The 20,115-nt window shown below is 55.2% G+C and overlaps 2 protein-coding genes across 5 annotated transcripts in view; one reads left to right on the top strand and one right to left on the bottom strand.

Annotated features, from left to right (window-relative positions):
• The window catches only part of ZSWIM9 (zinc finger SWIM-type containing 9), a 181,946-nt gene extending 169,069 nt beyond the window's left edge, over window positions 1-12,877 (bottom strand). The window contains exons 1-3 of one of the 4 annotated variants that reach the window (XM_053905551.1): window positions 12,593-12,877; window positions 11,242-11,514; window positions 4,056-4,368 (exon numbers count right to left, since the gene is read on the bottom strand). In XM_053905551.1, coding sequence (XP_053761526.1) covers window positions 4,056-4,368; window positions 11,242-11,504 — 576 coding nt within the window. In that variant the 5' untranslated portion in view covers window positions 11,505-11,514; window positions 12,593-12,877. Of the gene's footprint in view, window positions 1-3,923; window positions 4,369-11,241; window positions 11,515-12,063; window positions 12,562-12,592 lie in introns of those variants that run through there. The other 3 variants (XM_053905550.1, XM_019425842.2, XM_019425843.2) reach the window with 3 other exon arrangements.
• Window positions 12,878-18,175: 5,298 nt separating this feature from the next.
• Window positions 18,176-20,115, top strand: part of LIG1 (DNA ligase 1) — a 40,070-nt gene continuing 38,130 nt past the window's right edge. Inside the window, 1 exon segment of the mRNA XM_053905563.1 lies at window positions 18,176-18,250. Coding sequence (XP_053761538.1) covers window positions 18,234-18,250 — 17 coding nt within the window. The 5' untranslated portion in view covers window positions 18,176-18,233.

Below are 20,115 nucleotides of genomic sequence, written 5' to 3'. Positions count from 1 at the left end.
AGTTTTAAGATACTCTATCGCTCACCCCCTGATTTTTCTTTTCTACATAGAAACAGATCAGTGTGGTACATTGGGACCCTGGCCTATTTTCACTTCTCTCTCGCTCTCTCTTTTAATGTTTATTTATTTTTGAGAGAGAGAGAGAGCAGGGGAGGGGCAGAGAGAGAGAGAGAGAGAGAGGGAGACAGAGGATCTGAAGCGGGCTCTGGGCTGACAGCAGAGAGCCCGACGTGGGGCTCGAAGTCACGAACCATGAGCTCATGACCTGAGCCAAAGTCAGACGCTTAACTGAGCCGCCCGGGCGCCCCTCACCTTCTCTTCTAAAATGAACCATTTGAACGTGCAAAAATCCCACAGCGTCCAGGGGTGTCTGGGTGGCTCAGTCAGTTGAGCGACCGACTCTTGGTTTGGGCTCAGGTCATGATCCCAGGGTCATAGGATCGAGCCCCCGTGTCGGGCTCAGCATGGAGCATGGAGCCTGCTTGGGATTCTCTCGCGCGCTCTCTCTCTCTCTCTCTCTCTCTGTCTCTCGCTGTCTGCCTCTCTCAAACGTGCACTCTCTCTAAAAATAAAATTAAATTAAGAAGCTTAAAAAGAAAAAAGTGCACAGGGTCCAGAAATCTAATCATATGAAGCTCCACAGCCACGGCCTTCTTCCCCTGCTTTTCCACCCACGCCAACCCACTCGCTGTTCCTGTGCCTGTTCCACCTCCTGGGTGTCTTCTGGAGCTTCTTTCTGTGAACACGAGCCAGCATAGCCACATAGCCTCATTCTCTGCCTCCCGCGCACAAAACAGCACGTTACGCACAGTTTTGCACCTTGCTTCGCGGTGTCGTTAACCTCAAAACCGTATCTGAGCGATCTGTTCGGATCGGCTGCCAGAGTCATTTGTAGCATCGATTCCCGCCCGCAGGAGAGGGGCCAAAGCGGTCGTGTGGACGGACATTGTCCAGTTGTCCTCCACTGTGCCTGTACCGGTTGACCTTTTAGCGTACGTACAGGTAGGTAGCACACTCAGATCAATAGCCACCTTTCTCAGAAGGCAGGGCATACCTGTGAGAGAAGGTACCACGTTTCTGTTCCAGCTCCCTCTCTGCCCAGAAAGCCAGTTGGCCAGCTGGTTACCCTAGAGCCTGCCAGAAATGAGGTAATGGAGATGTGACGGAATACCTCAGCCCATCATCGCTGCCTTGGGGCAGATCATAAAAGGTCTTAACACCTCCCCGGATGAAGCGGCTACGGAAGTCTTGGCCATGAACCGTGGCAGTGGCTTTGGGGCACACTACTCTTGTCCGGTCCGCTCCACAGACCGAGCGGGGCCACGGCCACTCAGGGGGTCCCGGGCATCTGGCTTTGCAAAGTAATCCCTCCAACAGACAAACAAAACAAAAGCAAACCAAAAAAAGGAATCCCTCCCACAGGAGCTGGCTGGGAGGAGCTACAGAAAAGGAAAGAGCAGGAACCAAACTCAGGAAGCTGGAAAACAGATGGACAAGCCGATCGCTCCCCACTCCCCGCAAAATAAAGCCCAAACCCCAAACCTCGTGATTCCTGAACCTGCAACTGGAAAATGCTGAGGACCGACAGCAGCATCTTCAAAAGGAATTGGCAGCACGAGGCAGGGTGGGGGGTCAAAAAAGACAAATTGGTGGCCGTTTAAGAAGCAGTTAGACCTCTCAAGGTCAAGTTGCCTCTCATCCCCAGGTGGCTGGAGGTTTCTTTTGCGAAGAGCGTAGAACAGAAAGGGTCCCTGGCCTTGCGGACCACAGGGCCATCTGATGAGGGACAGGGCATCCCAAAGCCCTCTTCCCCCGTTTGGTTCCTGGAAGCTGGCAGCCTGACTTTTACCCATCCTCCTCCCTTCTTCACTTTCAAAAAAGAAAGACTTAAAAAAAAAAAAAAAAAGGAATAACCCATTCACTAGTCTGTCTCTTGGTGTTCCAGAACATCTTCCTCATTTCTTTTACAAGTATTAAGGTGGGGGTGCCTGGGTGGCTCAGTGGGTTAGCATCAGACCCCTGGTGTTGGCTCAGGTCACGAGCTCGTGGTTCGTGGGTTTGAGCCCTGCATCGGACTCTCTGCTGTCTGCATGGAGCCCGCTTCAGATCCTCTGTCCCCCACTCTCTCTGCCCTTCCCCTGCTCGTTCTCTCCCTCTCTCTCTCTCTCAATAAATTTTTTAAAAATAACAAAAAACTGTCAAGGCCAAACCACAGACCCGGGAGCCGACCCTGGTTTAGCCGGGGTCTATGGCAGCTTCCAAACTGGAAGTTAAAAGGACAATCCCTTGACCTTGAAAGCTTTCATCTGTCAGCAAGCTGCTTCTCATGGAGGCAGCCCTACACAGCACAGGTGTTTCCAGAAAAGACAGCCGAGGCTGATTTATTTGATGGTGGACAGTGGAGGACGGAATAGCTCGGCAAAGACCAGTGGGGTGGGGAGCACGTGTGTGCGAAGCCCCATTTGACAGAGCAGCAAACTGACTTGGGTGCGACCCTCAACTCTCTGGAGGCTAGAACTGATGGGAGGGGGCCCGAGCCTCATTCCCAAACTGGGGAGTAGCCGAGCAGTGAAGAGAACATCCCCGCATCTCAGACGGTGTAGGGCTGAAGTCCAGCTCCGTCATTAGGTAGCGGTGTGGCCTCGGGCCACTCGCTTGCCCTCTCGGTGCTTCAGTTTCCTCGTCTGTGAAACGGAGGTAAGAATGGTGACGTCCTTCCTCCACACGCTCTGGTGAGCTTTCAATGTACAGCCGCTTAGGGTCGTGCTTAGCCCACGGTTAAGTGCCTGACAAATGTTAACTAACGTTAGCACCAGTATTAGGTGTGGGTAGAGCGAGACCGTGTGCCCTCCAGTGCAAGCAGGGGAGGGGAAGAGGGAGGGAGGGAGGGAGAATCCTTAGCAGGCCCCGCACGGTCGGCGTAGACCCCGTCGTGGGGCTCGATCATCACGGCTTGGCTCGTGAGCTTAGGATCAAAGCCGAGATCAAGAGCCAGACGCTTAACTGACTGAGCCGCCCAGGTGCCCTGACTTGGGACCTCTTCCCTGCACAAGAGAAAAGTCCCCCAACCCCCCTCACCCCCTTCCTTCACGTCCACCCCAGCTCTGAAAGCAGCAGAAAGATTTCTCTTGGACAAACAGCTCGCATGCTCCAGCCTCTGAACCTTTACATGGGCTATTCCTTCTGCCTGGAACTCCCCTGCCTCTGCAGATCGAGTGGGGGGGGGGGGGTCCCCTGCCTCCGTTGTCTCCCCTGTTTCGCCAGCATTTCCTTAGAGAGACCTTCGGTGACCACTCAAACTAAAGCCGCGCCCTTCCAACTAACCGTCCCTCTCCATGTCCTCACCTGATGCTCCCCGACCCTACCCCTCACTCTGCCACCTCCTTCCCGTCACCTTCGGTGAGGAAGCCCCCTCCCTTCTGAGCCTTGATCTGGGTGTTTCCACTCTGCGGGCATTCGTCAGACTACATGCTTCGCGTCTGTGCGTTTTCTACGCGTGTCGTCCAGGTTTGCAAGATGTCTTTTAGAGGGCACTTCCTGCCCTTCTGACTCGTCTTCTTCCTAGCCCCAACCCTACTGACATCTGATCACCTTGGGGTGTGACTCAGGACGCGAGGAGGCGAGGGAATTCAAGCCCGTTCCTCTGCAAGGCAGCCCCAGGGCCAGGCGCGGCTATTTCAATCGCAATTAGTTAAAAAGAAACGAAACTTAAAGCTCGGTTCCTCGGTCCTACTGGCCACCTTTCAAGTGCCCAATAGCCACGCGTGGCCAGGGGCTACCGTTCCGGAGAATCCCGCTCCCCCGCATTTCCGTGGGGGCAGGGAGCTCTTCCGGCCCAGCGCTGCGCTGCCCGGCCAGGTCCCCGCGGCCGGGGACCACGCGTCTTGCAGGCTGCGGCCTCCCCAGCACCTAGCAATAAGCACCTGGCGAATGACCGGCGCGGAGGAATGGATGAAAGGAGCGAATGGAGGAGTGGGCGGATGGGTGAATGAATGACCCGCGAGGCTCTGGGCGTGGCCGTCCCCCGCCCCCGGCTGCCTCTCCCGAGACCCCACCTTGGCCTCGGGGTCGGTGCGGAAGAGCCCCTCGAGCACGTGCAGGGCGTCCAGGACGCCGTGGTCGCGGCCCTTGCAGTAGGAGAGCAGGCGGTGCACGTCGGCGGGGGCCACGAACTGCTTGGAGATCTTGTTGGTGGTGCGCACGGGCAGGCAGGCGTTGGCCAGCAGGTGGCCCGGGCGGAAGTAGTAGGCGAACTCGAGCGGGCAGGCCGGGTGCGAGTGGGTCAGCTGGCACTCTGTCACCACGAGGCGGTCCCGCAGCGGGCTCAGCTTGACGATGATGAAGGCCGGGCAGCCGGGCTGGGGGGGCCTGCGGGAGGAACGACCACCGCCGCCGTCACATCACCCTCTGCCCTTGTCCTCCTTCTCTGTCTCTCTCTCTGTCTCCTTTTTTACATTTTCATTTTATATACTTTTTTTTTCTAATTTATTTTTTGAGAGAGAGAGAGAGAGAGCGAGCGCGTGCGCACGCAAATGGGGGAGGGGCAGAGGGCGAGGGAGGGAGAGAATCTTAAACAGGTTCCACACTCAGCCCAGAGCCCCATGCTGGGCTCCGGCTGGATCTCACAGCCCTGAGATCATGACCTGAGCCGAAATCAAGTGTCGGACACTTCACCCGCCCCGCCCCCCGGAGCCGCCCAGGCGCCCCTGATTGTTTTCTAAAATTAAGAATTGTTTCCCGCACAGAGAAGAGAGAGGGCCTCACGATTCCGCCGGTCGTGTGACCCTGGGCGAGTGGCTTCCAGCCTCTGTGCCTCAGTTTCCTCCTGAGTTGAAAGGGAGATAATATGCTTGGTGCCTGTCTCCTAGGCTTGTTGTCAGGGTTGAAAGAGTTGATGTATGGAAAGCACTTGGCTTCCCGTGTGCTCAGGGTTTGCCGCGGCCCTTTACCTACCACGGCACCTCGAGAACGATTTAGCTTCTCATCTTTATCTCAATTTTAAGAAAGAAAACACTGCCATTTCCCATTTAGCAGTAACAACATCGCGAGTGCAGGGCCCCTGTGCACCTGCCCTCCCCCAAAAAGGACCCCTCCCTCCTCTGCCCCCCAAAGTGGCCACCTCCCAAAGTGGGTATTTTGCCTTCCTGCGTATGTTTTTAGGTACCCCTAAGCAGCAGGAGGTAGGTTCTTAGGTTCGGAAACTTTGTCTACGTGACGAGGCGCTCCAGCTCACCAGGCATGGAGGGAATGCAAACAGCAACCCCCAAGGACATGCCACTACACGCTGCCAGGACAAAATAAACGAAATAATCGTGGAGCGCAGGCCAGGAGGCGGGGCAGGCCCGATTCGTACTTCTAGACCACGGGCGCGTAAAACCTAAGTCACTTGTGGAACACTGCGTAACACGATCTGCTAACGCTGATCACGGATGTGCCCCTCCGGGACCCAGGATTTCCACTCAAGCGTGGGGAAGTAAGCAGGGATATGTTCCTCAAACGCAGCACTAACCAACAGGAAGAGGGACCAAATCGTTACCGTCCCCGGCAACGTGGATCATCTCCCGAACCCGCCGTACGAAGGAAGCCCGACGTGAAGGATGATAAACCACCACGCGTCCCGTTTATCGCGAGTTCAGGGGCGCCTGGGTGGCTCAGGTGGGTAGGCGTGCGACTCTTGATTTCGGCTCAGGTCGTGATCTCTTAGGTTCGTGAGTTCGAGCCCTACCTCAGGCTTTCTGCTATTAGAGGGGAGCCTGCTTCAGATGCTCGGTCTCCCTCTCTCTCTGCCCCTTCCCCGCTCCTTGTCTCTCTTTCTCTCAGTCTCTCTCTCTCTCTCAAAAAGTAAACATTAAAAAAAAAAAAAGAGGGGCGCCTGGGTGGCTCAGTCAGTTAGGCGGCTGACTTGGGCTCAGGTCACGATCTCACGGTCCGTGAGTTCGAGCCCCGCATCAGGCTCTGTGCTGACAGCTCAGAGCCTGGAGCCTGTTTCCGATTCTGTGTCTCCCTCTCTCTGACCCTCCCCCGTTCATGCTTTGTCTCTCTCTGTCTCAAAAATAAAGGTTAAAAAAAAAATTAAAAAAAAAAAGAAATTTCAAGAGGAAAGCTAGACTCTGCTGTGGAGAGATCAAAGAGAGGTCACGACCTCGAGTGGTTAACCCTAAGAGGGGGGAGTGTGAGGGGGTTCTTGGCACTGGACGCGTGTATCCCTTGTTCTGGGTACTGGTTACATATGCATATTATTTCCGGGAAATTCACTGAGTTGCATACATATGCTGCGTGTGCTTTTTTAAACATGTGATGAAATTAAGGGTCTTGAGATGGGGACGTGATCCTGGCTTATCCAGGTGGGTCCTGTGTACTGACAAGGGTCTTTGTAAGGGGAAGAGAGAAGCAAGAGAGGCAAATCAGAGAGAGAGAGAGAGAGAGAGAGAGACAGAGAGAGAGAGAGATGCTTCTCTGCTGGAGGAGCGGCAAACCCAGAAGAGGCTGCAAGCCCAGGATCACAGGTGCTTCTAGAAGCTGGAAAAAGGAAGGCAGCAGATTCTCCCCTGGAACATCCAGCTCTGCGGACACCTTGATTTTTTAGCCCCGGGAGTCCCGTGCTGGACTTGCGCCCCCCTCAGAGCTGTAAAATCACAGATTTGCATTGTTTTAAGACCCTCCGGTTTGTGATCATTTGTCACGGCAGCAACAGGAAACTAGCCTGAGCATCACATTCTATATATACTTTTGCAACTTGCTTTCTCCGTGCTTTTCCACCCATCAGTTTTTCAACGCTGTTTCCTTCCTTTGGCTGCCCCACGTTCCACTCACAATTCTTCCAGCTCTACGTTGGGGTGCTTTGTTTGTTTGTTTGATTTTTATTTTCATATAATCTCTACACCCAACGTGGGGCTCGAACTCACAACCCCGAGATCGAGAGTCGCACGCTCCAACTGACCGGCCAGGCGCCCCTCTAGTTCTCTAGTTCTAGTTCGTCTCTAGTTCTCTCTTCTTACAAACAACGCTTTGATGACACCCAACTCTCTCACCCGTCTGTGTGTGAAAAGAGCCTGTCTGTCTAGGACAATGGTCCTCAGACTGCAGGGCCTGGCCCCGTAGCTGAAATTGATCGAGGGGGTACAACCAGCGTTGTGAAAAACGAAAGAGAAATGGCGGGGCTGGGGGACAATCAGGGTGTATTTCCCTGATAATAATACTTAAAACTGACATCTGCTTTTGGAAAGGAGGCTCCGTGTTTCTCCGCGAGGGAGGCTAGCAGCAGTTTTGGCAGGGGGTTTTTATGTTTGCAGACCAGGGACTGGCCGCGCTTTTTCTGCAAAAGGCCAGACAGTAAATATACTCTATTTGGTGAACACGGCCATAGAGCCCATGTAAATGCATGGGCCTGGCTGTGTTCCGATAAAACTTTATTTACGAAAAAGAGCTGCAGGGTGCACCTGGCCAAGGGCCTTGTAGTCTGTCGACCCCGGTGACACAGGCTGTCCAGGGCTTGGCGAGTCATTACGAAGCCTGACTCCCAAGCAGTAAATGCCAGGCACGCTCCCTAAAACGCTCCCAGATTGTTTCCAAATGGCCCCTGAGAAGGGTGAGGCTCCTCAGAAGCCAGGATGAATATTTCAGAACTGTCTCCGTTAAACCAGAAGGGGACCCTCGGCATGTTCCTCCAGGGAGCCTGCTAGATTGTAAAAGTCTGCCAAAAACGCGTGAGACGCTTTGCCTTATTTAAAGTAACAAAAATAACACAAGTTTGGAAAAACCGTAAGCACACAAGTCGTTATACACAAGACACAAAAATGTCCAGCCACCACAGTGGTGTCGGGAGGGACTGAAGGAAGTTTCCGACGTGCGGTCATCTTTGATTGACCGAAACGGCCGGTTCGTGGGGCTCTTAACCCGACACGTTTCCCCCTGGATAACTCACGGGCTTTTTGTGAAACTCTCTGGTCTGGCGTCTTGTGGCCTGAGTGTTTCAGCCCCGAGAACAAGCCCCCCCCGCTCAAGAGAGGTCACACTTCCGTGAAGCTGTGCATCTCGCCCGAGAACAGCACGTCCCCTCTGGGGTTCCGGGACCTCCCAGGACTGGCTACTGAAGCCTCCAGAAGCTAGTTTTGCTAGCTTCTTTACCTCACACCTGGTGTGTGGGGGGGAATAATGCCCCCCACCTCTGAATGTGAACTCCAAGGGGGCAGGAATCTTTGTTTTGCAAACCGCTATCTTCCCAGCGCCGAGAATGCCAGAATGCCGGGAGGTGCTCCGTAAATAAATGACGTGGAATGATGGAATCCTGCTGTACGAACCCCCCAGTACCCAGGCAGCCCGCTTGTTACATCAAGCCACCCAGCACCAAGTCCTGCCTATGGTGCCTTCTCACCTCGTCCAACCATCCACGTTCCCCCACCCCCACTGCCACCGGTCTACTCGGTTCTTTCCTTCTTCGTCCTCCTTTGCACCTAGTTACCTCCTACGCATCCTTCACGGCTCAAGCTCAGTGTCCCCTCCTCCAGGAAGACTTCTCTGACCATCCTCTGGGAAAGGGGGACAGAGTGACCAAGGAGACAAAGTCCTGATGTGTGTTCTTGGGACCCTCGGTCCCAGCCTCCTCCCTGGCCTCCCGTCTCTCTCCTCTCTCCTCCCGTCTCTCTCCTCCCGTCTGTCCCCCCCTCCCCCGTGGCCCCCGGAGGGATCATCCTAAACCCAGAGCTGCCCCTGCTCACAGCCCTCCCAGGGCTCCCCCAAGATGAGTCCTGGCCCCTGGACTCAGCCCCGCCGGGCAAGACCCTGACACCATTCCCCCCACATCTGCTGCCCTGTCACACACCAGACGCCCCCTATAGCACCCTGGCCTATGGGCTGCTCCCGGGTTGTGACACCGGACAGGTGCTGCCTGAGCAGTTGGGGGAAGAGAGGGTCTCAGAAACCGTGGGCCCCCAGTCATCATCCCTGAACTGGCTTGCTAATCCCCCCTTCCTCCTGGGCTCCCCATCCTGGGACCATCCTGCTGTCTCCCCAAAGCCACCACCAGCCTGTCAATCCCCAGCCCTGCCCCTCCTGTCCCCTGGCTCCCTGTGATATTTGCAGAGCACTGGGGACAGTGCCTGTGCACAGCAAGAGCTGCGTGTTGAAGTCAGATACATACATCCATAAGTGTATAAACAGAGAGAGCCCTTCGAGTTTTCATTGACTGGTCACCTCTTCCAGGAAGGCTTCCAGGAGCACCCCGTAAGCTCTCGGATGGAGCTGCCCACTCCTCTTTTATCCCCCTCCCTCCCCCCTTCAACTTCTTCTCTCTCACAACTGCCCTCATTTCCCTTAAAAATAACATTTGGGGGGGGGGGTCTTTGTCTCCTCCATTAGGTACTCAGCTGCTCAAGCGCTGAGCAAAGTGCCCAGCAAAGAGCGTGCACACAGTTGGTGCTCAATAAGTGTTTGTTACTTGGAATTGGGTTCTGTTAACGAAGAGAGATGCCAGGATTGGGCCCAAGCCGCTCGCAACCTCTGGCGTTCTAGAGTTCTCTGTGATGACGGGTGTTTGACGCTGCTCTGCTTCTGGGTCTCTGTTTCTCCATAGGCAGTGAGTAAACTACCGAGAACAGTAAACTCCCAATAAATGTTTAAATAACTACGGTCAGAATCGCTGTCAGAAGGTGCTCACGTCGTCTTTTGAGTGACGTGCCTGTATTAGCTCATTTAATCCTCACAAAACCTAGGAGATCGATGCCACGACTTCCTCCACTTTCCAAGGCAGGAGACTGAGACCCAGAAGGGTGACGTCACTTGCTCGGTGTCGCTGGCTAACTGCAGCAGGCCTGGGGGGTCGGAGGCTAGGCTGCTGGCTTGAGGCTGTGCTCTCTGACTTCTAGAATGGCTGTCGTTTACCGGGCCGCCCATGTTCCGGGTACCGGGTAAGTGCCTTCCCTCATCTTGGTCTCACGGTAAACTCACAACAGCCCTGTAACACGGAGCCTGTCTTTAAGTGCCCCGTCCTTGCCCATGGCTCTCCAGCCAAGGGTCTCAAACTTATGCACCCACAGGGACCAGGCGGGCGAAACACACAAGCGGCGGGGGCCACGTATGAGGCAATGGAGAGCGGTGGGGTCTGGGGCAAACCTGAACGCCATCACCCAGTCTAACTGGAGTGGCCATCTGCCTCGCAGGAAGGTGGGCTCAGCCTCTTCCCGTGTTTCCAGAAAAGCCGGAAACCAAACATTTTATGGGGAATGCTCTGATTTAGAAGTGGGGTCGATTGAAACACCCTTGGCCACCCGGGTGAGTGTCCCGGCTCTCTTTCGGGTGTTTCGCTTGCCCCTTGTGACATTATATTTATAGGAAACTGTGAGCTTGTTCATATAATGTGTCAGTCTCCCTGTCTTGCCTGAAAGTTCCACGAGGGGAGGGGATGTGTCTGTCCCGCTCAACCCCTGCTCTCCCCAGTGAGGTATCGCTAGCCCCTGTGTGGGACCTGGCCCCGTATTTACAGAAAGCGTGGATGAATCTTTTTCTCTTTGTCCTGTGGCTTTCTCTGCAGCTCAGTCTGGCTCTGGTCTCTTTCTATGTGTCCCAAACGTGGCTCTCACCCAGTTTTCTGACTTTGGCTTGGGTCATGATCTCATGGTTTGTGAGTTTGAGCCCCGCGTGGGGCTCTGCACTGACAGCTCGGAACCTGGGGCCTGCTTTGGATTCTGTGTCTCCCTCTCTCTCTGCCCCTCCCCTGCTTGCACACACACACTCTCTCTACCTCTCAAAAATAAATACGTTAAAAAAAATTTAAGTCTGTAACTTGGGGCGCCTGGGTGGTTCAGTCAGTTAAATGGCCAACTTCGGCTCAGGTCTCGGTCTGGCAGTCAGTGAGTTCAAGCCCTGCATGGGGCTCTGTGCTGATGGCTCAGTGCCTGGAGCCTGCTTTGTATTCCCTGTCTCCCTCTCTCCGCCCCACCCCTTCTGTGCTCTGTCTCTCAAACATAAATAAAGGTTAAAAAAAAAAAAAAAGTCTGTAATTGGAGCCCACCCTGTCACTCACTGTGTGTGCGCCTTTGTCCTGCCAGCAGACTGGCTGTCTCCCTTTCTCCCTTACTCTCGGCCTCTCTGCAAGGTGTATGCATTTAGCAGTTTTAGTGGGCATGTCTCCCTCCGGGTCTCTCTCCGCGGGGGCTCACTGCCTACTCCTCCCCGTTGCTTCCCCTCCGCCCTTCCCCCCCCCCGCCACCCAGCACCCAGCAAGGGGCAGCTCAGCTCACGCACCCCACAGTGGGCCGGCTAGGCGCGCGCACGTCCTTGCACACGAGCCGCACGTAGCTGTACTTGAGCACGTCGATGAGCGTGTAGAGCGGGGGCGCGCTGGCCCAGCGGCAGCGCGCCAGGTGCATGGAGCTCTTGACGAAGAAGAGTGCCAGCCGCTGCTGGCACCACGCGTCGAAGAAGCGGCTGAACTCGGCCCACGAGAAGAAGGCCCGCTCCCGCAGCTCCTGCTCCTCCTGGCCTGCCGTGCTGGGTGGGGACTCCATCCTGGGGCGCCTGAGGGGAAGAGGGGACACGTGGATATCAGAGTCGTCCCCATCAGGGTACCCCACCTCCTCTATTTTCCGCCCGCCTCTTTGGTGCTGGTGCCTCTTTCCAGGTGGGGCCCACGGCGGGATGCACCCCCATTAATATTTATATATGAATCTACGCTCCATCTCTGGCTTTCTCCCATCCCTGCATTATTCCTTGGGACAACTGGAGCCGGTCATCCTGGTCCCTAATTTCAGCTCTGGCCCCTTCCTCTGTAGATGTGCCCCTAGGTTCAGCTGGGGTCCCTCTCCCAAAATGGGACTCTTAAGTTCCGTGGTGGACACCTCCTCAAATGTGTTCCCTCCTTCCAGTTAAGACCTCCTCCCCCTCCTGATGTCTCTCCTCCACTTGGCCGCCACCTCTAGCGCCCCCGTTGTTATGAAACGCCCCCTTCTGTCTCCTCTTGGCCCTAACCCACATCCATCTGTGCCCTCTTCTAAAGATGTTCCATCTCCAGATGTGCTCCGACGTCCAGTCACGGACCCCGCAACCCCGGTCACATTCTTCACGCACCTGTGGCTCCCTCCTCCCGGGATGTATCTCCGATATGCAGCTGCTGCCCCTCTCCCAGAGGTGACCCCATGGGTCGCCACATCCAGCTGTAGCCCCTGCCTCCGAGACGCTCCCATATCCAGATGTCCTCTCCACATCCAGTATGTACTTTTCGCCCACAGGTGTGTGCCCCATTCACTTGTGGCCAATTCTCACAAGTGTCACCGATATTTGTCTGTGGTCCCTCCTGCCTAGACGCTCCCCCAAGTCCAGCTGTGGTTCCCTCCTCCCATTCGCAGCTATCCTACTCCCCAGATGTGCATCCTGGTCCTAGACATGGCCCCTGGTCTTCAGATGGGCTTCATCACCCCAGATGCTCCCCCCACGTCCAGCTGCGCCTCCCCACCGGGTGCAGCCCCTCCCAGCCCGCCTCGGTCTCCCCAAGCCCTCCCAGCCCCTCCTGCCGCGGGCCCTCCCATCTCCGCTGTCCCACCCAGCTGTGCCTCTCCCCTCCCCCAGATGTGCACCCTTCCAGCCCCTCCCCACTCACCTACCCGCCCCGGAGCGGCGTCCACCTCCCACAATGCTCCGCGCCGGGGCCAGGCCCGGCCCTTGCTCCCGGGATGCCCCGCGCGGTCTCCCGCCTCTCTTCCCGCCGTGCCACGCGCAGCGGCTTGCCCTGAATCTCCTTTCCCCGTCAGTCACTTCTCGGACCCACAGCTACACCCGCCCACCCCGAGCGAGGGAAAAGCGCGGGCCGTTTCCCGTCGTGCTCTGCGGGAGGGCTCACCCCACTTCACCCCTTTGCCTAGTAGCCTCCGGTCGGGGAGACTACAACTCCCAGCGTCCCCCGGGCGGCAGCGGCGGAGGGGACGACGCCCGGGCCCCGCCCCCCCGGCGCGGCCCCGCCCCCGCCCGCCCCAGTCTGCGCGCGAATTCCGTGGCGCCAATTGAGGACCGCAGTCGAGCGCCGAGCGGTTCCGGGTGTGACGCGCGAGACAGCGGCGCGCGGGGCCGGCGCGAGGCAAGTGGGGCTGCCGACGCGGGGCTGGGAGACTGGGGGGCGTAGCGCGTGCCGTACGCTCGGGGCCCACGGCTCCGCGGGGTCGGTCGGCTGCAGAGGAGCCGGCGTGGGAGATGCTCAGGGGGCCCAGAGCGTGGCAGGGAAGGGAGAGCGCCCGCAGCGGGTCGCTTGAGGGGGCGGGGGGCGTCCGCGGGGGAGAGAGGGCCAGGTAGAGGGTAGACGAGGGCCGGAGTCCGCAGGACCGGACGGGGTTTGAGGAGAGGCCTGGAGGGGCGGTGCCTCCGCGGGGGGGGCGTGGTCGTAGACGCTCGAGGGGAGGGGCGGGGGGGGGGGAGGAAATGCTTGGTGGGCGGGGCCATGGAGATTGAATGGCCGGGGAGGCGGGCCCACCTGGAAGGGGGTGGGGAAGGGGGGGGAGGGGAAAAGTTTGTTACTGGGCGGGGCCAGATGCTAGCAGGCGGGGCCAGGGAAAAGGTTCCAGGAGAGGTGGGGTCGGCTTTAAGTGGGGAGGGAATCCCGCTGGACGGAGGTGGGGCAGAGAGAGAGATCAGTGGAAGGGTCCAGGTCTAGGCAAAGGGCAAACGAAGGGTCGGGAACCTTCTGTGTAAGGAGAGGTCTGGCTTTGTGGATGCCTGATGAGGGAGCGGAGCTGAGGTGGGGTTGGCCGAGGCCAGGGAAGGGAGGGGGCCCTGGAGAGAGTAAATCAAATGTCTCGGTGTATTGGGTTTATTGTTGCCCGAAGGGGTGGAGGGCGGGTCAGAGGAGCCTGGGGAGCCGAGAGAGAAGGATGTTGATGACCTTAGGTGAGGGGGCGGCTTGAAGGGTAAGGCGAGGCAGGGGCGCACGTGGCTGGTAGAGATGAGCCTTTGGAAAGGGGAGCTGGCATCTGAAAGCTGCGGGGAACCATTGAGGAGAGACGGTAGGGAATGGGATCAAGGACATCACTTCTTGGCCCCCCCCCCCCCGTCCCCATTTCAGCCCATTTGAATCTCTCACCTGTTAGTTAGCCTGAGGGAGGCATGAAGGAAAGGCCAGTGGAGTCTAAGTGAGACCTCCTTAATATCCTTTTGTGTTAGGATTCTCTGGGAGTTTGCTAGGCTTGCAGATCCCCCCCCCCCCCCCCCCCATTCCCAGAATTTCTGATTCAGTGGGCTGGGGTATTGTAAACATAATCCCAGGCTTTCGTGGAGCTGGCAGTCTCCATTCCTGGTATCCATCATTGGCTGGCTATGTGGCCCTGAGCAAAAAGTCACTTTCCTTCTCCTGTCTCAGCTTCCCCAGTCGTCTTTGGGGGACGTTGAGCTGTTCTAAGCCTCAGAGGATGAGAGAGAGTAGCAGATTTGGGGAACGGTGTAAAATATTTTCCGTGGGTGGAAGGGGGGGTGGTCAGGAGATGTGAGCTTTCATTAACGAGAAGAGAAAGACTAAACTGTTTAAAGACCCTTTTATATTTCACTCCTTGCCCTGTGGCTTCCAGGTTTTTGAAAGATCGAAAGATCCTGCTTAGTAATTCTTCAGTAATGATGTTTTTTGTTACCCTGATTTTTTTTAAATAAAGTCATATGTGTGGGCCAATGCATTCAGGACCAGGCACTGGTTTAGGCCCTGTGGCCATAATCTGAACAAAGTAGACAAAATCCTTACCTTTATGGAACTCAGCATTTTAGCTCTGCACTGCTGAATAGAGTAGCAACTAGCCACATATAAATATTCTATCTATCTATTTATTTGTTTTGCGAGAGAGTGTGCAAGAAAGTGATCGGGGGAGGGGCTGCGAGAAAGGGAGAGAGAGAATCCCAAGCAGATTCTGCAGTGTCAGCACAGAGCCCTACACGGGGTCTCGAACCCACTACCTGAGCCGACACCAGGGGTCTCATGCTTAACCGACTGAGCCCCTCCCCCCCCCCCGCCAGGCACCCGCCACATGTACATTTTTAAATTTAAATTAGAAACAAATGAGAACCTCCTCAGCCCCACTAGCTGCGTTTCAAATGCTTGAAGCCCCATGTGGATAGAGTGAGCTTTTTGGACTACGTGGGTACAGAACGTTTCAATCGTGCAGAAAATTGTGTTAGAGGCACTGCTCTAGAGAGTGGGGCAAATTCTAATCTATAAGGTCCGGTTGTGCTAAATACTGGGAAGGATAAGAGGGAGGGGTTAGGACAGCATTCGTGGCAGCGGGGTTGACTGTGGGGGATCTTTTGGAGCCGGCGCCAGTGGGATTTACGGGTTGATGAGTTTTGGGCGTGAGAGAAAGAGGTTGAGTCGTTGGTAACTCCAAGAGTTGGTGGTGGTGGTTTTGTTTTCCTTAATATTAAAAAAATTGCGTAGAGTCAACTTCCTCTTTTTGGCGTATGGTTCTGCCGGTTTTGAAACGCGTCGAATTACGTGACGATCACTGCGCTCAAGACACGGCACGGTTTCGGGGGGCCTGGGTGGCTCCGTCGGTCAAGCGTCCGACTTCGGCTCAGGTCATGATTTCGCGGTTCATAGTTTCGAGCCCCGCGTGGGGCTCTGTGCTGACAGCTCGGAACCCGGAGCCTGCTTCGGATTCTGTGTCTCCCTCTCTCTCTGCCCCTCCCCTGCTTGCGCTCTCTCTCTCAAAAATAAGTAAACGTTCAAAAAATTAAGAAAAAAAAAAAAAGAATAGGTAGCAGTTAAGGACATGGACTCCGGAGCCAGACACCTGTCTTCGGGTCTTTGCAACCCCTCAGGCTGTGTGACTTTGGGCAAATTACTCGACCTCTCTGCTTCTCTCCCCTCATTTGTAAAATCACTTTCATCCAGTGCTCAGAGCCAGGCAGGGCGCCTGGCTGCTGGGGGGGGCAGGGAGGGCATTTCCCAGAGGGAGTGGGAGGCTGGGTAAGTACAATTTTTTCTTTTTCTTTTTCTTTTAAATATGTCTTAATGTTTATTTAATTTTGAGAGTGTGAGCAGGGGAGGGGCAGAGAGAGAGACGGGGAGACACAGAATCCGAAGCAGGCTCCAGGCTCCGAGCTGTCAGCACAGAGCACGACGCGGGGCTCGAACTGACGAACCGTGAGATCGTGACCTGTGTCAAAGTTGGACACGGAACCGACTGAGCCGCCCAGGCGCCCCTGGATAATGACATTTGAATAATTACATGGGGCCTAGAAATTGAACAGGTAATAGATACGCAGGGTTTCACATGAAACCGGGACAGAGGTATGACAGGTCTGGTTCCCACCCTTCCTCCCAGCCGCCTTGGGTGCCCCCAGCCACACCTGTTGGCTTCTTGATTATCCTTCCGTAGTTTCTATCTGGCAAATAAAAGCAATACGAAAGAATAAACAGGATCGTATTTTCTCCTGTTTTACAAAATTAGGAGCATATCACGTATACCGTTCTGCCTCTTTCTTATTTATTATTATTGTTTCAAATGTGACTTAAGTATTCCTAGGGACTCGATCACGTGACTCAGGTCACGATCTCACGGCTTGTGGGGTTGAGTCCCGGGTCAGGCCGTGTGGAGCCTGCTGGAAATTCTCTCCTTCTCTCTCTGCCCCTCCCCCACCTCAAAACGAACAAACAAACAAACAAACATTTAAAAATATGTATACGTGTACTGGGGCGTCTGGGTGGCTCAGTCGGTGGAGCGACCAACTTCTTGGTCTTGGCTCAGGTCATGATCTCAAAATTCACGAGTTCGAGCCCCACATCCGGCTCCACGCTGACAGCACAGAGCCTGCTTGGGATTCTCTCTGTCCCTTTCTCTGCCCCTCCCTTGTTCATGCTCTCTCTCTTAAATAAATAAAACAAAAAAAATTAAAACTATACATATACCTAGAACTTCTTTTTACATCGGCAGGTAGACAGTATCTTCATTCTGCCTTTTTTTTTTTTTTTTTTTTTTAACTGAAAGAATTCTATAGACTTACAGGAAGTTGTAAAACCAGTACCCCTGTCTTCCCCCAGGGGTGACATATACCCAGAGTCCAATATCAAAACCAGCAAGTTGGCATGGGACGGTACCGGGAACTAGACCACAGAGTTTGTCCGGGGGGGTGTGTGTGCGCGCGCGCGTGCATTTTGAACCCATGTGTAAATCTGTGTAACCACAACCACAGTCTGGGTGTGGAAAAGCTCCACAAAGGCACTCACTGTGCTGCCCGTTATGGCCGCTCCCCACCTTTTGTCCCTAAGCTCCGACAAACCCCTGATCTCTTCTCCATCCTGAGTTTTGTCATTTGGAGAATGTTGTGTAAATGGAATAGTACAGTACACAACTTCCTTTCTTTTCTTCTCTGTTTTGTTTTTGTTTTTGTTTTTGTTTTTTTTGTTGGGAGGCTCCACGCCCAACACGGGGCTTGAGCTCAGGACCCCGAGATCAAGACCCGAGCTGAGATCAGGAGTCAGACGCTCAAACGACTGAGCCCCCCAGGCGCCCCAGTACAGAACTTTCTGAGATCGGTATTCTCTGCCTGATATTTTGCCCCTGGTTTCTGTTAGCGGCACACCTTAGAAACGGCTCAGGGGCTGGTTTATATACGCCAGTGGATATAATTTAACGGACTTCCACGTTTCAGGGCCGTTTCGGATATTAGATAATCACCTCAAAACAGTTTTTTTCCCCTAATTTTAAAACATAACTCCCCCGCAAAAAAAAAAAAACAAATGAAACTGAAAAAAAAAACCAACAACAAACTGTAGGTCTTAAGTATGTGTTCATATTAGATAAGAAGAAAGCTCTGTTCCATCGAGGAGCCTTCTTATCTTGTTCTGACTTGGAGCTTTTTCTTTTTTGTTTTGAGAGAGAAAGAGAGTGCGAGCCGGGGAGGGGCAGAGGGAGAAGGAGACAGAGAATCTTAAGCAGGCTCGATCCCACGACCGGGAGATCGTGACCTGAGCCCAAATCAAGAGCCAGATGCGGAACCGACTGAGCCACCCAAGGTGCCTCCGGAACTTCATCTTTACTAATAAATCCCACCAGCCAGTCATTTTGGTCCATAAAAACGGGAGTTTCATCTCGGTGGAGGAACTCATGTTTCTGACTTTGTGGGGCTTTTATCTCTCTGAAAGAAGGAGGGCCGTGTGTTTCGGTCTCTGCACGACCCGTATTCTCACCAACTATTGGGATTTCTGTTTCAGGAACATCTGGCTGGAGAAGAGGAGGAGGAGAAGGGGGAGAGAGAATTCGGAGGTCACCATGCAGCGGAGTATCATGTAAGGAAACAACTCCCCCACCCCGCCCTGTCTGTCCTGCACTCTCTAAAGGTCTCTGCTCTTCTCTCTCTCTTTCTGTGCCTTTTCCTGGAAGAACACAAGTCACTCTTCAAATTGGAATTTCCAAGAGTCAGAAGGTAACACAGGGAGCGCGATGCGTAGGACAGGGAGTGTGTCGACCCAGAGTTTTGAGCCACGGGGTTCAGAAGTGCTGACCCAGTGCTTTGCAGTCGGTGGTTCGGCCCCCCAGGGAACAGCCGGCAGCGTCGTAACTAGGGGGAAGAGAGGGGGCGCTTCTCATCAGCATCTACTGGAGAAGGGCCAGGCACGCTGCTGGACGACAGTGCACAGGGCAGCCCCCGCCACCAAGAACGGGCGGCCTGAAACATCAGTAGCGCCCAGGTTGGGAAACCCTGTCCTGATGCAGGCCGGCCTCGGGGAAACGAGAAGGGGAAGACCTCGGCTTGTGGAGTTGAAACCACTCGGTTGGACCCAGCGGCCCCAACTCTCTCACTGGGACTCTGAGGGGGGTCGGAGAGTGTGGAGGGGCCCCTCCCAAAAGGAGTGGATGGATTCTAGGCTGACCCAGTCCTGGACCCCCAGCCCGGAGACCTGGGAGGTCACAGATCACAGGCTCGGTTCTTCTCACATGACGACAAATCTGGGCGTAGCCTGTCCCGGGCGGACAGCGTGTCTGATGGTTTCTTGGCTGGATCGGCTGACTGACTGGCTGCTTTAAAGTCAGCCATTCTGGAACGGGTTTTATTTTTATTTATTTATTTTTTTAAGTGTTTATTTGTTTTACTCTGCGAGAGAGAGAGAGAGAGAGAGAGAGAGAGAGAACACAAGCCGGGGTGGGGCAGAGAGGGAGGGAGACACAGCATCCGAAGCAGGCTCCAGGCTCCGCGCTGTCAGCAGAGGGCCGGGCGCGGGCCTCGAACTCATGAGCCGCGAGATCATGACCTGAGCCCAAGTCGGACGCTTAACCGACGGAGCCACCCAGGCGCTTCTAGAATGGTTTCAGAGGTACAGAACAGCTGTGCAGACTGTAGAGACCGTTCCTGCACACGGCGCCCCGGGTTTCCACGGTTGACGCCTCATGTGCCTGGTCCGTCGGCCACAGGAAGGAGCCGGCTCTGGGACATTACTGTTGACTACACTCCACGCCATGTTCGGATTTCAGAGGTTTATCCCTTAACGCTTTTTTCTGTTCCAGGCTGCGTTTCGGAGTCCCATATTCCCTTTCGTTGCCATGCCTCCTCCGTTCCCTTTGGTGTCACTCTGGGGGACGGTTTCTCCGACTTTGTCAGGATGCCTGCAGACGGTCCCCAAATTTGTCCGATGTTGTTGTCACTGGGGTCACGGGCAGTGAAGTGCAGCAGCCTGGCATCACCCTGTAGTAGGGGGCACGGGACATCCCCAGTGACACTGGCCTCCCTCACCCGGTCGGCAGAGCGTGGGCGAGGTGCCTGCACCAATGGGTTCCCACCATCCCTGCTCGGGACTCCGGTCTCCGGAAGCCAGCCACTCGGGCGAGCCAGTCTCAAGTGGAGAGGGGACGCCTTGCCTTATTTGTCTTCATAAGAGCACTTCACGCCTCCTGACATTTTATATTTAGCGACTCAATATCGCCTCTTTTACTGGGTGTCGACCCCTCGGGGGTGGGGGCTTTGTGTCTGGGTCTCCGCCGAATCCCCAGGGCCCGGCCAGGTCCCCAGCGCCTAGGAGGTGCTTAGCTGGTACTTGTTGAAGAAAAATTGGGATGCGTCATGGCCGTCGGGTGTCAGGATGGGAAAAATAAGCAGAGCGTCACTTTCCTTATTGAAGGGAGTTGTCACGCGCTGGGATGGCAGTCCGCGTCGGAA

Source organism: Panthera pardus, unplaced genomic scaffold, assembly GCF_024362965.1.
Source record: "Panthera pardus isolate Hobbes unplaced genomic scaffold, ASM2436296v1 HiC_scaffold_18, whole genome shotgun sequence".
NCBI classification, from domain to species: Eukaryota; Metazoa; Chordata; class Mammalia; order Carnivora; family Felidae; genus Panthera; species Panthera pardus.
This window is presented reverse-complemented; position numbering and strand designations above follow the sequence as displayed.